General features: G+C 38.5%; 1 protein-coding gene across 1 annotated transcript; it reads left to right on the top strand.

The window, feature by feature from the left end:
• The first annotated feature begins 2,089 nt into the window (after nt 1-2,089).
• Nucleotides 2,090-18,013, top strand: PSAT1 (phosphoserine aminotransferase 1). The gene is made up of 9 exons (XM_066569167.1): nt 2,090-2,216; nt 4,343-4,403; nt 5,215-5,284; nt 6,414-6,619; nt 8,080-8,252; nt 9,274-9,443; nt 13,076-13,204; nt 15,629-15,766; nt 16,381-18,013. Exons 1-9 carry the CDS (start codon nt 2,148-2,150, stop codon nt 16,484-16,486), a joined length of 1,122 nt encoding a protein of 373 aa, XP_066425264.1. The 5' UTR covers nt 2,090-2,147; the 3' UTR covers nt 16,487-18,013.
• The last annotated feature ends 7,592 nt before the right edge of the window (nt 18,014-25,605 follow it).

Raw genomic sequence — 25,605 nt, 5'->3', positions numbered from 1 at the left:
ATCTTTTGATCTTGCTTCTACCTAGAGACACTAGTAAAAATAATTAAATTTTTAGTCACATCTATGTTGTTACTAAGCATCTCAGTAGTGGTTTCTATTTACTTATAACTAAGAAGTAACACAGTTGTTCTTGGTATTGTGGTGTGAGACATACTTTAATAATAAAGGTATTTTTAAAGTATGTCTCACACCACAATACCAAGAACAACTGTGTGTTGTAAGATAATGTTTAAGATAATGTATACAGCCTGTGTCATCTGTGAAGTTTGCTATTATCTCTTAAAAATTCTGGTGTCTGAAAGCAATTTTGGTAGATTTTTCTTAAGCTGTAGCTATCATTGAAATGAAAGTTATCTTTGCTCTAATACCAATGTTTCTATTTACAATTTTTTAAACAAAACAACTTCCTTAAGATGAAAATCTTTCAACTAAATACCAGATCAGGATGTGGTCTATAAATTCTTTTTGTGGTTCCAGGTATCACCTGGCTTGACAGGAAAAGGAACAAATTCACATAGTCAGTATTTCTTCAGTGAAATAATTGGTAATGAAAAATGGTATTTTATATACATCTCAGAATTCACAAAATAACAGACATCGATACTTGCAGTTTTCTCTACAGATGATTAATGTTGATGATTAGCTTGGTGAACACCCGTGAGACTAAAACAGGGCCAGTGTTACAGGAAAGGACTGGGCAGTCTAATGTGTTCAAGAGCTGTGCTTTATACAACTACATATGAGAATTGTGAATCTTGCCCAAGATACTTGGAAATTATGGGGCTCTGTGATGCCCATCTCTTTTCAGTCATACTTCATTGCTTGCTTTGTCAAAATTGGTTTACTGCTACTGCCTTTAAAATCACTTTGAAAACTGACCTGGGCAGAATGTCTCTGCCTGAAACAATCAGAAAATGGAATGAGTTAAAAGTCTCTTTCTCTCAATTACAACAGTTCAGTTGTATTACCTCTGTGTTTTCAAATAATTAAGATGCTGCAGATACGTTCCATAGATACCTAAGGGAGAAATGCTTTAGTATTCAGGGCTATTAACCTAGGATTTGTCAAACCTCAAGGCAAGTCCAAGCTATGCTATCCATTATGTGAAGGTGATCAAGTTTCACAGCTCTTCTGTTTTTACTCTCTATGGTGAAATTCAAATAGCAATTTGCCTGCAACAGACTTTCTGGGGAAACTGCACAACATGCGGACACTTGTTGGCTTATAGAAGGTGGGGATCCTCCTCCTCTACAAGGCAAGTGGTTCACACAAAATATTAGATCTGGGTACTGTAAACCCATTTCTTTCAAGATGAATCACAGAAATGGTCTTGTTGGATAAAGTGGGTGATCTCCAGCTTCACAGCTTTATCGGGGACGTACAAGAATACATTGCACAGGATTGTACCTGGGTGGTTCTTAAGTGTCTCCAGCGAGGGAGACTCCACAACCTCTCTGGGCAACGTGTTCTAGTGCATGGTTACTTGCACATTTAAGTTCTTTCTTAAGGTAAATAAGGTGGAACTTCTGTACATCAGGTTCTGTCCGTTGCCTCTTGTCATTTCATATGAAATATGAAGGATCTTCTAAAATTCACTGTAACTGTGGGTCGCTGCTTTTTAAGTCCTCACGCATCCAACCCAGACTGCTGTTGGAACAAGCATCCCAGCGTTGCTACAGCACCCGCGTGGGGGAAAAGCACAGGCAGGAAGGTACAGTAGGACGTGCATTCACCGTGTGTGTGTGTGTGTGTGTGTGGGTGTGGGTGTGTGTGGGTGTGTTTGTTTCTCTGTGTGTGTGTCTGCGTGTCTGTGTCTGTCTGCCCGCACGCCCACCCAGCGTGGGCGGCTCGTGCGCGCTGCACCCGCCAGGACTCGCTGTGCTGCCCGCGCGGGGCTCGCTACTGTGGGCACCCCGCCGAGCGCCGCGGGCATCCCCCTCCGCTCACACCGCCCCCCCGCCCCTCACAGCGCCTCCCCTCACACCGCCTTCCTTCGCACCACCTCCCCTCCCCTCACGCCGCCTCACTGCGGCAGCGCTGCCAATGGGTGGCCGGGACAGGGGTGGAAAGTGCCTGCCCCGGCGGCCGCGGGTTTATAGCGGAGGGGCTGGCGGGGCGGCCGCGGCAGACGGAGCAGGAGTGGCAGCATGGCAGCGACGGAGAGCGGGCGGCAGGTCGCGAACTTCGGCGCTGGGCCGGCGAAGCTGCCGCGCTCCGTGAGTAGGGGCACGGCGGGGCTGGGTGTCCTCGTTCCCGCGGCTCCCCGCGGGGCTCCGGCTGCAAAGCGAGGGATAGGGAAACTAATAAATCGTAGTTACAGGAGTTTACCCGCGCAGCGCCAAAACCTCTTGTCTTCCATTCTACAACGAACTTCCCTGATAAACTCGGATTTTTGCAAACGAGCTCGAGTGTGGTTCTTCGAATACACTCTAGGGTTTTGTTTTTTGGGTTTTTTTAGTGCTGGATGATACGGCACCAGCACCTATATCGTTAGTTTTGGGATGGGAAGTAGGACCTAGGTGTACAAAGATAGCTCTGTGGAGTGTGAGATTTGTCAGTTGATAAATAGCATGGTAAAAAAAGGCGTCCCTGAGACGCCTTTTTATAAGAAGTTATAATGTATACTCAACCCTCTGGAAAGTTGCATCAGCAGCCATGGATTATACAGTTACATATGGAGAGGGGTGGTTTCTGCCGAACTGTACGTACCTGACTATCAGTTTAAGGGTTGTGTGCTGTGGAATTTTTGTTGTTGTTCTTTTCTTAGTATCCTTCTCAGTATTCTTTGTTATTTTATGTGTTACTTATTTAAAAAATTCTTTAGATAAACAGATTTGCTGCAGAGCAACTTTCTTGTTTTTATTTGTTTGTGTTTCTTTCCCCTCCCATCTCTTTTCTCGAGGAAGTGCCCTTTCTGGGTAAGGTTGTAAAAAATTTTGTTGCAAAGAAATTTGTTTTTCTGTGTCGAGCTCTAGATTCCATAGGGGCTCTCACAGGCACTGCCTTCATACCCAGCTCTCTGACAGAGATGATTAAAACCTGGATTTAAGTTTGGAGGAGTGCAGGTGGGCACAGCTGAGCTCCCTATTATTAATCTGTTTGCCCTCTTGAAAATGCAGTGCTCTTGTGTGGACTGCTGTCACCTCGATGATTTGTTTCTCTTGATTGTGGGCTCTTGATGCCCATGAAGCATGCAGACTCGGTAAAGCAAAAGATGGAGCAATTCGTAGATTATAATGTGTGTCATAGATGTCTGTTGTGAGGTATGTGCAGAATTTCAGATTAAGAATGTTACTGATCAAGCAGTTTAGCAAGCACTACTCTAGCAGTCTGTGTGTTCTCCCTTACTTTTTTTGCCTCCTTCTCTGGCATGGATAAGTTTGCTTGTAAAATGTGGTGGTTAAAACTTCACAATCTTTTAGTTGACCTTTTGGTAGCCAGCTGTTACAGTTGACAGGCCATGCAGATACCCGGTCAGCAAGGTAGATTTCTTATTCCTGAAATTGCCCAGAGTGTGCAGTTTCTTGTCAGGGTGCATGCGTGCAGCATTTGTTTGGTTCTACTGGGACTCCCTCTTCTCCTGCTTCCTTTAGGAGCAGCCAAGACTGTTCTGGCTCTCAGACAAGAATTTACCAAAATCAGAAGCTGCAAATCCAGTGGCTGGAATCTCATGCTACTTTGTACATACTTAAAAGCTAGGAGAGAAGGCAGAAAAAAAAAAAAGATGGCTGAAGCACTGCTTGGCTGGTGACCTAGTTTTTTTGGTTGTCTCAAAATTTTGCTTAATTTCTTTCTTAAGTCTTAATAAGATAAAGGCTTGTCTTCAGAAAGTGTGGAACTTCATTTGGTGAAACCAGTCATTATCATGCTGGCTCAGTTTAAGATATCCAATTCCCCAAGCTGATCTTGTTATGTTGTCTTCAATACTTTGTTTGTCCTATTTGCACAAGTCAAGTGAAAGGACACAGGATGGAGAAGTGGGAGTGGGTGTTTAGGATGCATGCTTAGAAAGAGTATGTATGCAAACATTAGATGTAAGAGTTCCAAGAGTTCCATTCAACTGCTAGAAATCATTCACAAATCTGGAAATCTAGCATTTGAAATAATAACTTACAACATGGTCTCCACAACAAGCATATTATTTAAATTTGGTATCTTATGAAAAGCCTTAAGCTGCTAGGAGGTACAGCAAAATTGTATTGGTAACTATACTTCTGTTAATCTCACTTGACAAGTGTCAGGTTATTGCACTATGGGGCAGCTGGCATAGGCATGATGCATCAGAGACTCCAGATAGTGGAAAATTCCCTTAATTTATTTCTGGATTTTTTTCTTTTGATAGGTATTATTAGAAGCACAGAAAGAATTGGTGGACTACAAAGGACTTGGTATAAGTGTTCTTGGTAAGACTTAAAAAAATCTACATTTTTCATTATTTTGTTGTTTAACTGAATTGTTTAATAAGACTTCCTGGTCTTTTGGCTCCATTTCTAATACCTGTGTATCTGTACAGATGTGTATAGATATCATATAGATGTGTAGATACCATATAGATGTATAGCATCCTTCCCATTAGGAAAGCAGTGCTCTCCTGCTGGCTGGCTTTTCACCCTCAGTTGCACAAAAGATTTATGCATCAAGATGGTGAGCATATTATTAGTTGCTAAAAGTAGAATGTGCAGCTGTCTCTGCACAATTCAGATTAATGTTTAAATTGTACACTTACACGTGGAAGACAGCCCATGGATTTAGAAGGAATTACTGTGTAATTGTCCTTAATGTTTAATTAGCTTTACTGTGTGAAGAAGCCTTGCTAAAGCTAAGAGAACAAAACAAAACCTGTACTTTTCCTGTGCTTTATTATATACTTCTCACAGCATTAGCAGCAGAGAAGGTTCTTAGCATGAGGAAGAATGAAATCTTTCTAGAGACTATTTTTTTACCCACAAATATGGTTGTTCCTAGTGGTAATAAGGTCATATGGGTGCCAAGTGTTGATGAATGGGATTTGCCTGTATCTGGACAAGACTGCAGGGATGAGTCTTCTGTGGGTGTTTAGTAGTATTTATGTACTTAAAGAGAGTAGGAACTGGGAATGACAACCTTCAGATATTTTGAGTCTGTAGTGTAAAAGGTTTAAAGCTTAACACAATTTTAAAATCAAATTCATGTATTACCGTCTTCATGTTATTTCTTCTCTCTATTCCACCAAAGAAATGAGCCATCGGTCTTCAGATTTCACAAAAATTCTAAATACAACTGAAAATCTCATGCGTGAATTGCTGTAAGTGAATTACTTTCCGCTTATTTTTATGTTATGTGTGTGCTAGTTGCATCAGTAATGTCTAATACAGAGACCTGTTCTTGAAAGCACCTCTTTGGTGGTGTTTTTCATGAGTGGGTACTGTGTATTGTAGAGTAATAACTTTGAGGAGGACATCCATCTTCTTATATGTAAATTTGATGCTTATGTTTTTGAATGTGACAATGGATTCTTATTAGGTTAAGATGTTTTTTACATGTCTAGCTGAGTTTGTTTTGAAATTTTGATTTTTGTCACCTTCATAGAATTAATGAAGGACATGAACTAAAAGAAATAAGTGCAAACAATAAAAATCAGTTCTCTGGTGGTATAAATATGATCTGAACGTTGTCCATAAGTCCTATTTTATTAACAAAGCTCTGTGGATCAGTGTTAGAATCACCAAGCAAGAGCCCTTTTCCTACTCATAGCATGACACATATTTAAAAAATTGAAATAAATATATAATGGATTAGAATTACTGTTCTCATAGTAGTTAATAATGTCGGCCATTTAACACAAATGCTTGACCCTCAGTCCAGCCAGAATCATTAACAAAGGGATTTTAATGAATAATTTGGATATGTAATTTTTGTGATTGTATGAGCAACTCTTTATTGCACTTGCTCTGCATGTATACTTTACTGTACTGTTGCACTTTCAAATTGAAGGGTCTCAGAGCTGAGCGCTACTGTAAGCACTTTGGTGACTTCATGACAGAAAAGTCATGAAGCTTCCAACAGATAAATTAAAAGTCAGCATTAATTGTGATGGAATATCTTTCAAGTCTGTGTGTACAGCTACACACAGAGTTTGTTTCATGCAGTGCCAGGGCTGGAGAGAGGAAGCTTTTTTTCAGAGAATTTTTATCACTAAAATTCATAGCATGTACTCTTAAATATTTAAAATTTATTAAATATTTAATATTTATTAAATAAGCTGTTTCTCAAGACCAGTGCTGAGGTAAGTTAGTGGGATTGATCTAACCTCTAGGCAAAGAGTCTTCTAAAATGGCAGTATTCTTCCTCAGTTACAGTTAAATGCATAATATCAAGTTGTATGCATCCTGTGTCACCTGGGAATAACATAAATGGGTATTTCTTTTATGCAGAAATATACCAGACAACTACAAAGTTATTTTCCTTCAAGGAGGTGGATCTGCTCAGTTCAGTGCAGTCCCACTTAACCTTGTTGGTTTAAAGGAGGCAAGACAGGCAGATTATGTGGTTACTGGAGGCTGGTCAGCAAAAGCAGCTAAAGAAGCGGAGAAGTATGCCAAAGTAAATATCGTTCATCCCAAACTAGGAGCCTATACAAGTAAGTTGATGATTGCATCTGTCCATGTGAATGCTTAGCTTTTTACTCGCTCTAAAAATGGATCCAATGTTGCTGTTGGGCTGTTGAATGTTAACTAGAGTTGAGTGCCCAGCACTCGAAAGAATGTCTGCCATGCCCTCTTTGTTCAGCACTGGGAGATTTATTTAATGGCTTAACATTTTCCACCAGAAAAAAATGGTGAAATGGGGCTGAGCAGATGCCAGGAAATAAGTGTCAAGACAAAAGTGTCTAAGTAGGGAAATTGTCTGGGTTCACTCAGGTTTTTTTTAATATTTAACTGAGTTCTTAAGCTATTCACAGGGATGTTGTGAGATATTTCAATTTCATGTACACTCAGTAATAAGAATGCTCTAAAATTCAGAAGCAGGTCTGAGATTTTAACTTGACCCAGGACATGGGATACCTGAATTCTGTTACCCTTTTAAGGTAACAGCCCTTTTAAGGGCTTTTAAGGATTCCTAAATTATTATCTTTCCCACCAATGTGTCACTGAATATACATAAATAATTCTTGGAGCAGGAATACATGAGATCTAGTTTCTATTCCTGCTACTTTTGCTCACTTTTCTTCCCTCTGGTCCAAATTACGGCACTTGAACTAAAAAGAGTGGCAACAAGACAAAGAATATTCCCATACAAGTTAGTGTTTTAACTGGCAATTAGGGCACTAACTTGGAAAGTAAGTTTATATTCTGTGAGGCACAGGAAGGAATTGAACCTACAACTTTCCAGTCTGGGGGAGTGTAATTCATCATTTCATAGCTGTAGATAAGAGGAGAGCCAGTAAATAATGATGGAGGCAATGGTACTGTCTCCCACCCTTCCCTCCACCTCCCATCAGGTCCTGGAGGAGAAAAGAAAGGGAGAGCAACAGGTTTATGCCAAACCTGTTCTGTGCTGTCAGGACATGCCTGTATATTGCCTGTTGACAGAGGAGATCTTAGCTTTGTAAATCAGTTGCAAAGCTTAAAATGGGAGAAAGATGGGTGACCTTGTGTTTGTTCAGCTTGGGCAAGACTTAAATGCTTCTGGGATTGCACAGAAGCAGAATTTTGGAGAGCTTTCAGTGGGAATTTGGATGTTTCAGTGGTTCCGAAGGCAGCAGGAAGATTCTTGGACTTAGTGTCTGAATTCCTCTGAAATGCTGTTTTGAATCCTTAGGCCAGTAGTTTGTAGTCTGCAATTACAATGGGAGGAAAATAATTTGAAGAATAAGTGGTGAAAATCAAAAAGTTTTGCAAACTTAATGATCACTCACCAGCGAATTTTGGGAATGCACTGGTGTCTTGGCTTTGCAGATACATTATTTTCCTGGTAACAACAAGATTAATAGTCTATATGGCAAAATTGTTCTTGGTTTACACTTAAGTTTCATGTTCAGGTAAAACTGCATGCCAAGAAAGTTACTTGTGACCTCTGGGTTTCTTTTTTGGCTCTTAGGCATTCCTGACCCAAGCACTTGGAATCTTAATCCGGATGCATCTTATGTGTATTATTGTGCTAATGAAACTGTTCATGGTGTGGAGTTTGACTTTGTACCTGATGTCAAAGGAGCAGTCTTGGTTTGTGATATGTCATCAAACTTCCTGTCCAAACCTGTGGATGTTTCCAAGGTAAACAATTGGACATAGTGGCTGTACAAAGCATTTTCAAAGTTTCATGCATATAGTGAAGCACTTTGAAATGTCTGGATTTGAATGTCTCAGCATCTGAGCTAGAGATGCTGAGCGGTGAAATTAAGGAAGTCGTGTTTTGTTAATTGAGTATCTGATGATAGATAGAAGCGTTGACATTTCAGGTTTAAGATTTCAATGTCTGTTTTCCTTTTTCTCATAAAAACATACTGAACTACGTTGACATTGTTCATGTTAATAGCTGCCCAAGATTATTTAGCTGCTGTGTGATCTTCACTGATGAAGAAAATACCTGCTATAAGAAAATAACAGCTAAAATAAATGTCTTCTAAATAACATTTAGTCTGTAGATAGTGTACGGCTACAGCAGGGTACTGTTAATAAGTTTTTGAATCCTGCCTCTATCATGAAAAATCTGTAACCTCTTTTAAGCTCCTAAAGCTTCCTCTGCCTCATGATTATGGTGTCTGTTTCACAGATAGTACAGGAGCAGAACATAAGCAGTTACTATGTTTGTAAAGTATACTCTTTGTAGAAGTGTTATTGACTAGTGAAACAGCATGTTTGACCTTTTGTACCTGTGTGTAGCAAAATGGAGTAGTTCAACTTGACCTTTCCTGATCTGCCTCTTTGTACAGGTGAATTTTATGATTGTTCTGAAACACCAGATGGGTTTAAAATACTGTGAACTGTGTAGGAATTTGTTTTTAGTAAATTTGCTTGGAGTAGTGTGAAATTGCAACAGGTTGCCTTGAGAATTATTTGCAGCTATTAAATAAACATTTAGCAAACTGTTGTGAAATTTGTGATTATCTTCCTCAGCTGAGTAGGTGTAAGTGCACTTTCAAATCAGAACTTCTGCTAACTCTTCTTTTAACCTACAACTTACTAATTTTCAACACATTCTCTGTTCAGCTGACTAGTATGCCTGGGGTATTACTCAGTAATAAGATTTACAAGTGAATGCATGTACCAAGTTCTTTTCTTCTTCCTTTTAAAGTTTGGTGTGATTTTCGCTGGTGCTCAGAAGAATGTTGGCTGTGCTGGAGTTACTGTTGTAATAGTACGTGAGGACTTGCTGGGATTTGCACTGAAGGAATGCCCTGTTGTACTGGATTACAAAACACAGGCAGCAAATAGCTCATTGTATAACACTCCACCGTGCTACAGGTAACTCACCCTGCTGTCTGATATCCTTTATCAGAAAGCTGCCACACTGCCACCTGCCGCTCTTGTCTAGAAAAGCTTCCAAAGTTCCGTGTTTGCCCTCAAGCCACTGATACCTTGGAGAGTTTCACGTGATTTCTGTGAGAACATGGGAAATGTCCAGCCGTGCGACTAGTAGTCTTTGCATTGCCTGGTGCGACTCAGCCACAGAAGATGTAGCCTTTTTCAAAGTTAATATTGTATGTCATAGCTACATTGTAGAAGTTTCAGTATGCAGTTCTGGTTTACACGAGCACAGCTCTAGTCAATTCAATGGTGATGCTTCTCTTATTGCAAGGAGGTAATTTGGTACTTAGACTTGCTTCTTGATCCTAAATATAGTTTGATTTAATTTCTTCTTGACACTTTTCTCAGCCTTTGAACCTCCAGATCACCACTGACTTTCTTTACTGGAAAATGGTAAATAATATTGTGATTAAAGTTTTAAATCGTATAATATATTACAAGAATAGGTATTCTTTTAATATTTTAAAATATTTCTTGTTCTTTCTACATCTTTCACTACTGTTGGTTTTGAAATGAAACTGTAGAAGAACTTTTTAAAAGCCATTTTAGTAGCTGCTTTGCTTTTACTCTTATAAAGTTTTGCATAATTCTTTGACTGCCATCTCAGCGTTCGGTTTGGCATCCACAGATAAAATTGATCTAGCTTTATAAACATTGCTAGCAATCAAAATCATAAAATTGCCATGTGGTTGATGATTTCACCCTGCAAGAAGCAGATCAGACTACAGCTTGCTTTTTTTAAATTGTAGCTATCTTGTAGCTTCAGATAACTAGTGAAATGGTGCTTTGCTACTAGCATGCTTAGCTGTTGAGCTAGTAGTATCTACCCATTCTTATCCTGAAGAATTTTTATACTAGCATCCTCTGAAATGAGTATTTAAAGAAAATCTTCTATCTAGTTATCATTCTTTTTCCCCAGAAGCTTTTAAAATTACTTTGAAAATAAAGATTTTCTTTTCAGGATAGTTTCATAATGAAATTTTATACTGATATTTAGTCTCAGCTCTTATTTTGTTTGCATGTTCCAGAATTGCAAAGTTAGGTTGCCTAATGACCTCCAACACAAGTTAAATGTACTTACAGGCCCAAAGTTCTGTGATTCCCGTATATAAACCCTATAACTTAATTCCATCATTACAATTAATATCACTTCAAATTTTACTCAATTTAGGTATCTCTGAATCTGCTGATTGTCACTGCAGTGTACCATTGCCATGACATAGGAGCAGCTATCTTTATCAACAGAACACTAAATCTTGTGAACATTTGTTTATGCCAGATGTTACAGTGCAGAACTTGTTCCCCCAAGTTGTGTGCATACTGTACAGTATGTAGTGCTGTAATTATGCATTCTTACTGGCAGCCAGTCTGCCCTGTTGGCTGGGTACACCCAGTAAGAATTAGCTATTCAATGTTTTCTGATTTTGGTCTGCTCAATGTAGCTTTGTAACATAGGCAGGATGTATGTCTTTTCCAGTGCTTGATGAAACCTCTATTTCATGATCGATTATGTGCCTGACTGCCAAGTCATACATACTGTTTTTGGACACTGTATACTTGAGTATGCTAGGTTTTAAATCCAGCCATTCATGTTTTCCAAGTACAAAGCTATTTCCATTTGAAAAACTGAAGTTCTACTTAATCTCAGTACTTGGATACCGTGTTGTTCCTCTGAATTGAAAAGCAAAACAAATCAAATTCTGCAGCCTTATTTTAGCCATTGCAAAGAACCTCTGAAAAGCAAGTGCTGCTTTAGTTGTTACTCATAGCCTTAACAGAGTAGTGGGTGGTAAAGGGAACTGAAAATAAAGTCGAACTAACAGTTTCTCCTTTCTCATCGCTGTCTTGCTGGATTTCACTTCATGCTACAGACTCACATTGGAGTATGCTCCAGAATCCAGAATGTAACAGACTGAAATGTTGGCAGGATGCACATCTGTTTGGCTTGGCCCTAACTGCCTGTTCCAGTTTAAGGAACTGGCAAAGCTTCTTAGTTCTCTTTTTCTGTGCTCTTTTCCTTGCACTTGTTAATGGTTTGCTGGCAAACAGGCAGGAAATATTAACTGAATTTGCAAAAGCTACTTCAGCAAAATGTTAAATTAAATTAAGGTGATGCTAATGGCTTTAACCTCATGGCACTACATAGTTGGCTCTTTGACCCTAATCTGTTTAGCTAAAATTAACAATGAATTTGCTCTAAAAATCTCATTTGCAAGCTCTGAAATGCATTTTGCGCTTAAAGTTGTTTCAGAAACGTTATTTTGATTGACGTAAAAGAAGGATAAAGAGTTTCAGCTGTCTGGTTTTTTGTGAATGATTCTAAGGCTGACTTCCAGGAGTTCACTTGTCAAAAAAGTTTTGCTCAAGGAAGTGAGGGCAAGATGTGAATGTGGTTCAGTATATTTGCCAAGGGCATAGTCTATACTTCACTTAAATCATTTACACTGGAATAGTTGATAGTGTCCTGTCATAAATGTGGCAAGATTGTGCTCTCAGAGCAGTAAGGTACTTCCTGTAAAAGGCAGTCTGTAACCTTGGTTATTCTGCAGCCTTTTGGAAGTGTTCAAGGATTTGGTACTGGCATCCCTTTAGAAATAAAAAGCAGCAAAATTTTAAACAGCCTCCTGCTAGGTATGTGTTAGGGAAACTTGTAGGGTAATGTTCTCTGAGCACTCCCTTGGAATCAATAATGAAGGGATTCATAAGAATGAACTTGTTGGATATAGGCCATAAAAACTTGTGAGCAGGTTTTTATGTAAATTGTTGCAGTCGTGGGAAATGTCTAAACTTGAACAAGCTGAGTTTTGTAGCAAAAGCACAAAGGCAAAAGGCATCAAGGATTTTTTTAGGTTGCACTTAGTGACTAGCATTGAAATTCTTGGTCTCAAGCCATGTGATGCCAGTAGGCTTCCAGATCTCTACTAAGAACTTGACTGGTAACAGTCAAGTGTGGTACATCATAATTTGTTTCACCGAACTTCACTGTTCATGTGGGCAAAAGGTCTTTGTAGACAGAAATGGGATTAGAGTTCTTATTTTTAACATTTTTGAAAATATGGTTACATTTCTGGCATATTAATGTGCATGTATTTGAGATTTACTCCTGCATTTTTGCTAGAGCAGCTGCACAGGGCAAATGCTATTAACTTTTTTTGCTAAATCTGGCTCCTGCTAGGCAGTTGTGTAGTCCTTCTGGGCAGGACCTGAGAGGCAGTTGTGTAGGCAATGAATTGGCAGTGCATGCAGCGTGTCTGGAGGTGTCTTTAGGCGCCCTGCTGGGCTGCATAAATTAGCCTGCAGGGACATGTCCTTCTGTGGTACAAAGGATTAAAATGGGTCCAACAGATATGTGTGACATTTGAATTTCAGGATATTTTATCTTGTGTCCAGAAAACATTATCTGAGTTGTCATAACTTGTAAAATAGTCTAGGTTTTGATTTGTTAATCTTAAGTGCCCTTAAATCAAACATGGCATTGTGTTACTGAAAGATTTTGTGAACTATTAGGCAAGACTTATTTTTTTTCCTGTTTGAATAATTTCACTGAAAAATGTTTTTTCATTTTGCAGTATTTATATCATGGGATTGGTACTAGAATGGATAAAGAATAATGGTGGAGCTGCAGCTATGGATAAACACAGTTTAATCAAGTCACGGATGATTTATGATATTATAGACAAATCTAATGGATTTTATGCGTAAGTTCCTATGCTTTTCCCCTTTGCTTCAATATTTGCTACATAACCAAACATTCATAAATTTTGAGAGTTTAATTGTATTTTTGAAGTCACCTTTTTTGAGGACTCCTAGAGATACCATTTGAGCAAACCATTCGCTTGGTAACTGTCTAAGGATAAGTTTCATTCCAGTAGGAAGTTATTTCAACTTATCATGTTGATCAGTAGTGAACCTTACTAAAAACGTATTCTGAATAAAACTGAATAAAACAGGAGTGTGGGAGAAGAGTATACAAAGAACAGATATGCAGATTCTGGTTTGTATGCTAACGGAATCTCTTGGTGGCATGTAGGCCAAAACAGAAAAAATTGCCTGTAAGAAATTGTAGAGACCCCTTTGCCTTGTATTTTGCCTACCACCTTCCAGGAGTCAAAGACTCTGCTTTGTCTCTGTCAAGCAGAACATTTTTATTGCTAATTATGCTAAGTTCTGAAACACTTCTTGAAGTAAAATAGAAAGATCAGACCTCAAAATGGAATACATTTTTTTAATGTACTTTATGCACAGTTGATTTTCTTCAGTTATTTTTGCTGGCTTTCCAAAGCAGATTTAACCCTCTTGACTTTTACACAGAATAGCAAGGTACTTTTTGAGCTCATAGGACCTGTGCATAGTTAAAAGCTGGTACTCTAATAATTTTATTATTTGCCAAGTTCAGACTACTAATTGACCATGAAACTGCAAAATATTTTCTTTCACTTTCAGGGTAAAAGCAACAGTATGGGACCTAATTTACTTTCAAGTCCAAGTTAGAATAGAGCAAATTAAATTTGGATTTTAAATTAGAGCTGTCTGAAGTCATAATTGTCAGGGATAAAGTTTCATCATAATATTTAATACATTCTTCTTATTCATTTAGTTAATGAAAACAGCTTTGCCTTTAGTATCACCATGATCAGGATTGTGATCCTACTCCAGGGAAATCCTGGGGGTTTTTCATAGACGTCAGAAAGCAAATGAAGCCTTGAAAAAAACATTTTGTGACAAACAGAAATCTGTATCAGGCAAGTTGGTCTGTAAGGCAATGTGTGGGAAATGCAATGCAAATTGGATGGTAAATAGTCAGTTGGGAAAGCAGAACAAGCTTCACTAACTGAGCTGTATGCAGCTTTCTAAGCAATACAGTTAAGACTGTGAATTTTTAAATTGTGTCTATAACTTAAAAGAAGACTTAATTTGAAGCTGCCTTGCCAGCTGTAACGTGGCACTTGATCTGTGGCACGCTTCCCTGAGTAAGCCAGGTGACAAGCCATTTAGCAAATGGAACCTTTCTTCCATGAAGTGCTCTGTGCCATTTGTAGTTTGTTTTTCAATGTCTGTGCACTGAGTTACATCAGATTGCCTAGTAGCAACTGTATATTCTAAAACTAAAGCATGGCTGCAGTAATTCACATATGGGAGTGCTCAGAAGCATAGGCCTTTTTGAACGTCATTTTCCTGGTTGAAGGAAAATGATGTTCAAAAAGGAAGTAGAAGGAAATCTTCTACTTCTACCTGAAGTAGAAGATTTGCACAGGCAGGTGTTATGATGGATTTTTCTTTTCTTTTCATCATGGAGACATCTGGACAAAGGACCAAGAGAGGAACTAAAAAGAATGATACTCATTGTCTCTCATTATGCTATTTCCAATTAGCATAATAGGTATGAAATCCACCTGCTGTTTATGAACACTCATTTATATTGAATGTCTGCAAGAATCTACATCACAGACTGAGAAAAAAATAAATCTGAAGGCTTCAGATCTCCTTTATAAGTAGAAACACTAAAAAAGATGTTTAAATCTTCTCTTCCTCCCCTGTAATTTCTTAGCTTCACAAAATAGTTGAAGAAAAATTACACAGATCTGGAGTTTTCCACTTCAGATTAAATTTTTAGGAAATTAAGGAATTGTGATGCATCTCCTGTAATGCTATGGCCATGTATGCACTGCAAGATTTGTTCTAGAGATACCTCTTCTTTGCTTCGTTATTCTGAGTAATGTTAATTTAGAAGGTGGACTGAAATCACTAACAGAAGTTTCTAATGTCTATGAAAATTTACTTATGCTGTGTTCTTATGTTTCCTTTAGTTCTGTTTAGCTGAGTGTAATTCTGGTAGCACTTCTGGCTAGTTGAGAAGTCAATCTTCGAAGAGGAAGAGAAGAAACTGCTTTAGACTTAGTCAAAATTCCCTGTAATTACCTCACCTAGCCTAAGTAACTTTTTTTTATACTTGGTTAAAAAAGGAAGGTTGCTCTCTTTCACAGAAAGTAATACCAGTTTTGATTGTGAAGGATTGATTTTGGTTTTAAACAGGTGTGATTATTCATTTCTCAAACTGCATATAGCTGAAATACAAATTTAGCACAAAGCGGGTTAAGCATTACATTCTGCAACCTTTCTAGATGTCCAGTGGAGAGAAAGAGCCGAAGCAGAATGAATGTACCTTTCCGCATTGGCAGTGTCAAGGGTGATGAAGCCCTGGAGAAGAAATTCCTTGAGAAGGCTGTGGAACTTAACATGATATCTCTGAAAGGACATCGGTAAGTATTAGTCAAGTGAGTCTCTGTGCTGTGCAGAGTAATCTGTTACTACAGTGGTACAGCATCAGGCATTGTGCATTGACTTACCTGCCTTCTCACGCATAAGCTGTTCCTCATACTGGTTTGGCAACCCTTGAGAATAGCAGTCTAGAGATTGTAATCAGAGACTGCTGGTGGCTCAGCTACTGCATAGGTGAAGTGGGGGGCTTCAGAGAGCTTTATCTTTAATTCTGCTCTCTTCTGCAAATCTGTGCAGATGCCAAAGATATCTTTTGAGGTCAGATTGTATCAGTGTATAAAATCTCTCAGATGGCTTGTCTGCCTGGTTGCAAGAGTTCTTTCCAATGTTCAGTATTGTTTGTGGGATTAGTTTTTTGATGTCATTGGGCAACAGCTTTGGAGCTGTAAATAACTAATAAATACTAAGCTTCGCTGGACTGCAAGCCTGCCTTGAAGAATTAAATATTGCTTCCCCTGCACATAAATGTGAATTTTATAATTTTAGAGTAGGAATAGATTTAAATGTCTGTGACTGCTACTAATGTCTTTTTTTAGAATATACAAAACTTTTCTGGTTCTTTTTTTTTTTTTATTCTCTCCTACTTACAATTCAGGTCTGTGGGAGGAATCCGTGCCTCTTTGTATAATGCGGTGACTGTAGAAGATGTTCAGAAGCTTGCAACATTCATGAGAAGCTTCATGCAGATGCATCAGTCATAAAGGCCTGTGGCTTAGAGCCATGCTGCACATCTATGAAATAAAAGCTAAAGGGTTTTAACATGACTGCGGTACTGCACAGCTGCAGCGCACAAGTTTTATTTTCTTTTAGTTCCTGTAGCAATATTAATTAACTGAATGGAACAGAGGCCCAGTCTTGCAGTGATGTGGCAACTTTGGCTTTGCTGAGGATCCCCAGACTGATCATGATTGATTGTAAAATTTGAAAATGTGTAGTTAAAACATGAATAACATTTTAAGATGGTATGGATCTGAGTCTTTCTCAATTCTAGTTACAAGTGACTTCAGCAATGCCTCCTTTTTAGTAAAATTTAGGAAGCAAAATTTGTCATAAGCTCTCCATAATGCTTTACAAATACTCTCTGACTGCATAATGAAGGTAAACTGACACGGTCTCTAGGGACATCTAGTTGATTTATCGGGTATATTCCAACAGTGTAACACCAGTAGTATTTAGGAGTTAACACCAGCATGCCTAACTTGAGAATCTGGCCTTTTGACTACTGCTCCAATGCTAGAAGTACTTTCATAACCATTGCAATTAATTGTGGTTAAAGTCTGCAGGACTGGGCCTTTTTTCCTACTAACATTTATTAGGTTAAACCTAAGATTCATGAGTCTGATTAAATAAATTTCTAAGATGTTTTTTATTTCTCTATACATCTTGTATATTAAACTCCTAGGTTGTTATTGTTACATTCTTATTTTTGGGCATGCATATTTGCTGCTGCAAAAAAGTTTCTTTTCATTTGTTAACCTAGTGCCAGACTGGATTGCTGTATTCCACTCAATGAGCCTGTGACTTTCTCTGCACTGACTTTGAGCCCAAAGTGCAGCAGTCTTCTTAAGTGTTTTCCCTCTCGACTTGTCCAGTGTTTGTTCTACCTTTTCATTCTTTCACTTGTTTAGCCTTTTATATGTGGAACTTTGTCCAGCTGGAGTAAATAATAGTCTTCTCTGCCTTTTCCTGACACTGCAGTGTAATTTTGGTCCCACTTTCTCACTTGGTCCTTCTAGCTTATTGCACACTTTGATACTCTGGGCTAGAGAGGTCACTGTGGTTATGCAAAAATTTTCAGAGGATCTCCTGTTGTAGAACCCTTGAATTACTCTTTTATCTCAGCTTGTGACTTTACTGCCAATGTCCATATATTGACTTGAATCTCCTACTTTAACTTGTGTAGAAGATATCTGCTATTGTCAGAGTGTTTAGTATTGCTACATCTGGTTTCAGACTAAACTCTTTGGCACAAAATGGGGATTTATTTTTTTTTTTTTTTAATTTTTGTGTAACGTCAGTACAGTGGTAACAATTTATTAATGATAATGATGTACTATCCCTTGGTTCGTGGAATCTCAGAGCAAGTCAATGGAATGTGCTAGGATTGAGTTACATTCCTATCTGAAAAGTCATCATTTTAAGACTACTATTTGGAGATTTCTGTCAACTTAGTGTTACTTAAATAAATTATGTGAAAAAAATAAAATCTAATCATGTCATGATGTGAAGTACCGTTGTGTTTGAAACTTTTTGATTTTTGTCATTTTCAGGATGAAAATCAAGACTAATGTGTATTAGAATTTTAGATTCTGGTATACTCCTTTTCCCTAAAAAGCAAGCTTCCCTCCTGTATGTTTTATTTCTGTGCAAGAAGAGTCTTTCCCATAGGAGCCATGGAAACAAAAGTATTATTATGAATGCTTAAAGAACCCTATTTGCCCTGCCAATTACAAATATCTAATTTGGATTCCATATTAAGCTTTTTAACTTCATAAATTTATTTTTCTGAGTTTTGTGTACTTGCTTGCAGCTGTAACTCTGCAGCTTACTAAGCTGTAACTCTGGCTTATCTCTTTCTAAAAAACAGCCAACCTTTGCATTTTATAGTAGCCTTGCATTCCTCTTAGCAAGCATGCTTTTGTGTGTGTTTACAAGAAAAGTTTGTGCTGATTTGTGCAGCCGATTCATGAGTTTGACAAGGAACTTCTTGCTGCTTCTGAATTGTGCCTAGCATCTTGTCAAATTTTTTAACTCAGTAATGCAAAAATCTTGTAGAAATTAAATACAGAGTGAAGACTGCATTAAGCAGACAATGGTAGACTGAATACCAAGTGAGGGGCATACAGGGAATACAGAAACATGTATCTGAATAAATTATTTACTTGAGGTTTGTTTCAGACTTATCCATGCAGCAATTCTAGCCTTCCAAGCTGTTTGCCTGTATTTGGGGTTTTGAGCCCTTGTGGACAGCTAAATCCTGATTCTCCCATATCAGATTTGTAGGAGGAATTTCAGCAACCTGTTGCTGAAACTCCTGGTCTTTTTTTCTCATCAGCACTTACAAATGGGGTTAGTAATTTCAGTGTTTGGAAGCAGGGCTCTTTTGGTGTGATATGAATACTCTGAAGACATTAAAAGGTGTTAAAAAATAAAGAAAATACTGGTCTCACCTGAGTTGGCTCAAATGGAGAGAGAATCATAAGACAAGTTTTTCAATGAACAATTCTTTGAATTCCTTTTCTAATGAATCATTTCTATCTCCTAGCTCTTGTGTTTGATTTCACAAAAGCATGTTCTAGCATTCTCCTTTGTAGTAAAGAAGTCTCTGGCCACTGTCTTTCCCAGACCTGGCCTAAAAGGAGAAAGCTGCATGCTCCCTCTGTATCTGCAGTGTTCAGTGAGGGATGCTTTAGCCCAGGTGTCAACTGTCCTTCAGGAAGGTATCATATCCCAGAGATTCCTGTCAGTTGTCTACAATAAGAACTTCCTGTGGAAGTTAACATCTGTAAGCCAAGCAAGACTTAAATAAGAACTGAAAGTCTGGATTGCCACATCCCTGTTTAACTAGTAATTCTAGTGGAGAGAAATGATTCATACAGGCAGCAGTGTGGAGGACTCCTGCTCTTCTGTAAGCTGATGCTCTATATTTTCCTGTTTTCCTGTTTCTGTTTAAATTAATCCCATTTTTTTCTTTTCAACTTGTAACTTAATATTTTTCAATACACCCAGGCATGTTTGGATATAAAAAGCTTAAGCCTATTCCTAACATTCAAGTAAGTGTTTGGAATGTATCAGGAATAAAAGACATATACTGATATATTAGTAGTTGCAGAGGTATGCTGAAAGCGTTACTAGGTCTGGCACTATATTGGTATATGTTTAATTTTCACTGTATTTCATTGTCTGGGTAGAAAATAAAATGAGGATGATCCTTTTTGTACTTAATAATGATGTACCTAATTAAAAAGTGAAGTGTTGTAAGTTTTTACATTAAATCAGTCCATTTAATTAGAAAGAAGATTCCCCATTCCAGTCAGCAATTGGACTCTTGATAATTTAAAACCAGGATTCATGACAATCTGTGATAAATAACACCCTTTTAGGCTAAAGAAAGTAAGAAGTTATAATTACTGATGGATTACTGAATGGTTGGAGGAGAGTGATCAAAGAGGTGCAAGGATAGATTTATTTTTCTGTAAGTAGCTGAAGAATAAATGTGTATTTGATGTAAGGAAACCAAAAGCTGTACATTTTCTGAAATCTGAGGAAATTTGAATTATATCTCCTACCTTTACACTATGCATAAAAAGAAAAAAATTTATATTTTGGTAAATGGATCAATTACAAAAGAGATGTAAAGAAATCACGTGAGAAAGTGGAAATTTGCTAAACTATTACAAGAGAAATTGCCATTAAACTGCTTAGAATTTTTAATGTAACAAACCAATCTGGATATGATTCTGTATTGTAGTTCCATGATGTAATCTGAAGAGATTTGAGAGACGTATTGCTAGAATTAGGGATGGTAGTAACAAACTCTCTACTGTAAAACTTAGTAAATATTCTTCCATAGAGTAAACAGTAGTCTTTGGAATTGAAACAACTATATGGAAGTTTCACACTCTGGTGCTAAGTTTTGAAGCTTGGCAAACCAGACCTAAAGAATTATAAAAGCTGGAAAACCTCTGACCTGCTAGTGCCCTGCCAGTATAGGGTCACACTGGCTTATGGCCTTTCTTTCTTTCCAGGACAGCCCCAATCATGCTGCTTTTGGGCACATTTTTATTGTGAAGACACACCCTTTGGCCTTAGTGTTAGACAAGTTAATATTTGACTCAGTTGTGATTGTGCTTTGCCTGATGTCACAGTACATGTGACAGTAATATGAGTTGTACTGTCAGCTCTAGTCTCCCAGTACTGAAATAGAATATTTTGTCTGTGGAGGTATTTCACTAAGCCACCTAAATGGTACCTCTTCCTGTTTGGTACATCATGGAAGCTTGTCTTCAGTTTCCTACACCTGTCTGGTGATATGAAGTAGTTTGGTGTGAGACAGGACATTGCTATGGTGCTGTGAAGTGTCCTCAGGTGTGGCAAGAGAAAGGGTGACGCTGGCACCAGAGCTATGTGCTCTGTGACTTCTGAAGGAAGCATCGGACGTTAGTGGTGGGGTATGAGCAGGGTATATCTGGGTGACAGCTGGTGAATAGGAGGATATATTGCAAGGTTTAGAGTTAGTTTGTGTAAATTTAAAGGAGAGGAATAGAAACAGAAGAAAAACAATAAGAATATAGTACAACTTTAAGTTACTATTTTGTCACCTATTGGTGTACCACTTTGAAGAGGTGGCCCTCTGCCTTGGTTCCCTACCCTCTTCACCTGGGAGGAATACTGCTTATTTTGTGGCTCTATAACCATAGGGGCTGTAGCAAAAACCTGGCTAGATGGGGAAGCAAGGCAGAACACACTTCCTATGTCAGTTAAATGACAGGATTGAACTACACTCTCACTTCCCCTGTACAAGCACATACACAATGTATCCCCAATGTATTATTTACTTGATATTGTAGTAATATCTGCAGATGAACAAAATTCTCTATTCAATTACTTCTTTACATCTCTGTTATGATAAGAGAAGCAGTCCCATTGTGTTCCAGATGCCCACCAGCAGTAGTTTTAATTACAGCATTACTTTGAAATCAAATTGCTTGTTTGACAGCCCTAGTCAGAATCTTTCCGTGGCAATGGAGTGTACATTTCAGTAAGTGAAAAATAATCCACTGTATTAACATCAAAACTTTAGCTTTTTCGTGCAAAGTTCACACATTTGTATGTGTAAAGCCAGAATATTATTTCTGTCCCTCCTACATTTGACACAGAGAAGACAACCACATCTGGAATTCTGATGGTAGCTCTCTGCCAAGTTTTGATTGGTTTGACATCTCAGTGCTGGTTGGTAGATGCTCTGAACTGCTCCTGAATGGAAAAAAACCCCAAATTTTGCTCTAGTGGCCAAGAAGGCCAATGGTGGCCTGGTGTGTACAAGGAAGAACAGTGCCAGCAGGTCAAGGGAGATCATCCTGCTCTTCTGCTCAGCCCTGGTTAGACACATTTGGAGTGCTGTGTCCACTTCTGAGCCTCTCAGCACAACAAAGACATGGAGCTCCTGAAGCAAGTTCAGTGGATGGCAGCAAAGGTGACAAGGGGACTGGAGCATGTCTCTTATGAGGAAAGGCTGAGGCAGCTGGGCCTGTTCAGCCCAGAGGGGAGATGACTGAGTGGGGACCTGATCAATGTCAATCAGTATCTGAAGGGAGAATGTCAAGAGGGTGTCGGGTCGGCAGAGGAAGAGCGGCACTCAATATGAGTGATCATGCAAATCCCAAGTTTATTGATAGCTCACACATATTTATATTGGTGTTAATGAAGCTTATACATATTGCAAAAGCTGAGCTCATTATTGGTTAAACACACATAAATCAACCACACCTACTTCTATGCTCTAATGATTATTTTGTTTCTACATTTACACTCCTGTGGCTATTCTACCAAGGCTATCTTCATTTTTCTGGCAAAAGATTCTCTCCCCCATCTTCATGTTGCAGCAAGGTCACCATGACTGGACACTGACTACTTAATCCCCAGCTTGTCTCCTTGAAATTTATCCAACGGTATCATATCAAAGTGACCTTTCTCAGCTAGCCAATTATCCACAAAGCTCTCCACAAGAGAGTGGATTTAGGCTCTGATTGGTGGTGCTGAGCAATAGGACAAGAGGCAACAAGCAAAAATGGATGAACAGGACCTTTCCTTTGACTATAAAGAAGAACTTGACTGAGCCCTAGAACAGATTGCACACAGAGATTGTGGGGTCTCCTCCACTGGGAAAGTTCAAGAATTACCTGGACACAATTCTGTGCCTTGTACTCTAGGATGACCCTGTTTGAGCAGGAAGGTTGAAACAGGTGACCTACCCTAATATCTTCCAGTCATATCCATTCAGTGATACACATGCAAGGAAATGCATTCAAAAAATCAACCACAGATCCTTTATATTTTAAAATATACCATCTAGAGATGAATATTAGATACCCTTGTTTTATGATGTTTTAGTTTGTGTTCTGATTGTGCTGATTCCCATTATTTTATATATACCCTTAAATGTGACTTATTTATCCAATATGGAAATAATTCCACAGTTATTCCATTGACGCTGAAGAGATTTGGGGAGATCTTACTGTGGTATCTTCCAGTACATAAAGGGAGCTTATAAATACAGAGCAAGACTTTTTATAATGATCTAGACTTAGAGGACCAGGGGATAACTGTTTTAAACTTTAAACTGAAAATGCTAGGGTTAGATAGAACATAAAGAGGATTTTTTTTATAGTGAGGGTGGTGAGGCACTAGAACAGGCTGCCCAGAGAAGCTGTGGATGTCCCATCCCTGGAAGAAGTGTTCAAGTGTTCAGGTTTGGATGGAGCTCTGAACAGCCTGTTCTAGTGGAAGGAGTCCCTACCCACAGCAGGAGAGTTGGAATAGATTATCTTTGAAGGCGCCTTACAACACAAACCACTCTGTGATGAAGCAAACATTTTACTTTGGAGAAATGCTAGTGTAAATCTTAGTTCAAGCTTCATACCACAATCAGTGTGACACCTGGCAAAATGATAGATGTTTGTGTGACAATCGCTGTTCAGAATGGGAAAAATGAATAATAGGGGAAGTTCACAGCATAGAATTGCCAATTCAGTATTGCTCTGCAATACTGAAATAATGTTGCTGAGCATTGCTAAATCCTTACTGAAAGAAAACAAACAGCAGTGGAAAATTCTTGTGCTCAGTATATTTGCTTCCAGTTCTCACCTTCCTAAAAACTTTGTTTAGACAATTCACTTAAGATTCTCATTCCTGTAGGAAATACAGAGCTTATTATATTAAGAACAGTCAACGCAGAATGAAAAGCATTGAGGAATTTACTTAAAGGATCAGATGTCTGTGGATGAGATATGAAGCAGCACACATTTTGTGTGTCTCTCACCATGTCTCTGAAAGGAAGGATATTTTGCAAAAAAGCATCTTTAAAAGCAGTTTAGTTCTGGAATAAGACTGAGGCAGAAGTAGACACAAAGTATATGTCTGTAGAATAATAAAACGGTATTCACAGAGGAAGATGCTAGAAGACAGCATAACCAGTCTGGAGTGTTGATACCCATTATCCTCTGTGTTAACCACCAGAGAATGTGAAAGGCTCCTTGTAATGTCTTTTACACACAAAGAATAACCTTGTATATCAGTCTGATCTCAGTCAGGTTAAACCAAAGAAACAGGCTAACAATTTAGAAAATTGTGAAAGAAATGTGCGAAAGGCTGGGAAGTTCTCTGTCTCAGGAGATACTCATGGTTAAGATCCACAAGAGCAGAAGGGGGTCACTGATTTACAGTATCACGCTTCTCCTTGCTCTCTGCTCAAGTGCTTCTGTGTGCCTGTCTATGTAAAAGACATTGGGATGGAGCCCTACTCAGTATAAAGCAAATGATCAGTGCTTACGTATGAGTGAAATTGGAAAATTCAATTCCAGGCAAGGTCAAAAAAGGTCAGAAAATGCACATTTCAAGGCTTAATGCACATTTCAAACTTACACATTTTGGAGCAAATTGTAGTTCAGGTTGGGAAGAAATCTTCTTTTGTGGACAATTAATAGCTCAGCCCAATTCAGCTCTGTGTAGAGCAGAGGTCCAGGAATACAGAAGAGAGTTCATAAGTTGCACAAGAGTGAAGAGCCAGATAAGCAGTGCTTTACTTGAATCAGGGCATCACCAGAGATGGCCACAGCTCTGATGTGACTTGCAAGGCCTGAATCTCTTGCCTCAGTTAACCAGTGTGGCTCACAAATGGAAAAGATTCCAATCACCACAGGCAATTGGTGGACAATTTGCTGTACATCCCTGAGAAACCATGAGCTCCTGGTACTGCAGCATGGAACTGTGAAAGAGCAATTTATTTCATTTAAGTATTCAAATGGCAATGAATTGGTTGTTACATGTCTGACTACGTTTGGATTATCTTTAGACTGTTTTACAGAATATATTAATCTAGCAATGCATCTCAAAATCCTGTGATTTAAGGGAACTAAAATGTCCCAGACTGTTGAGTGTGGGCATTGCTTGGAGTTTATTCTTAGAGTGGTGCTTACATTTAAGGGTATATGGTCACATTTAAGGGTATATATAAAATTAGGAAATTAGACTGTGTCATTATATGCTGTATAAAGAAATATTTTTTTTTAATCTGAAAGGGGTATTATGTTGTCTAAAATGAAGTCTCAAAAATTCCAGTCCCTATATTAAATTACTGCAATGCTATTAAAAGCTCAGTTCTAGAAAGTGGTGATTATTCTCTGAAAAAAAATTAATTACTGTGAAAATGTAGGATAAAAGAGAATTTTATGTCTCTCATTCCATTACTTATGCTCATTTAAATTATTTGGATTACATCTGTTTTACATTGCTATTAAAGAGAACTGATACCAGATTGTAAGTTTTAGCAACAAGATGTGAAGTTCTAGTGGAGAAGACAGAGACCTCACTAGCAGTGGGCCTTGGTATGTCCTACTCCAGGCATATTCTGAGTCATGGCACTTCTTGAATCTCTTTCCCCATTCACACCTTCAGTCAGGCAGGTTAGCTGGCTGAAGGTGACGTGCTACTGATTACAGTTTATTGCAGGATACTTTGCAGTTCATCACAGCCATAACAAGGATCCCAGAAACCTTGCAGCTGCTCTCAACACTGCTGCTGCCACTTTTGGTTCTATTGA

Source organism: Molothrus aeneus, chromosome Z, assembly GCF_037042795.1.
Source record: "Molothrus aeneus isolate 106 chromosome Z, BPBGC_Maene_1.0, whole genome shotgun sequence".
Classification (NCBI taxonomy): Eukaryota; Metazoa; Chordata; class Aves; order Passeriformes; family Icteridae; genus Molothrus; species Molothrus aeneus.
This window is presented reverse-complemented; position numbering and strand designations above follow the sequence as displayed.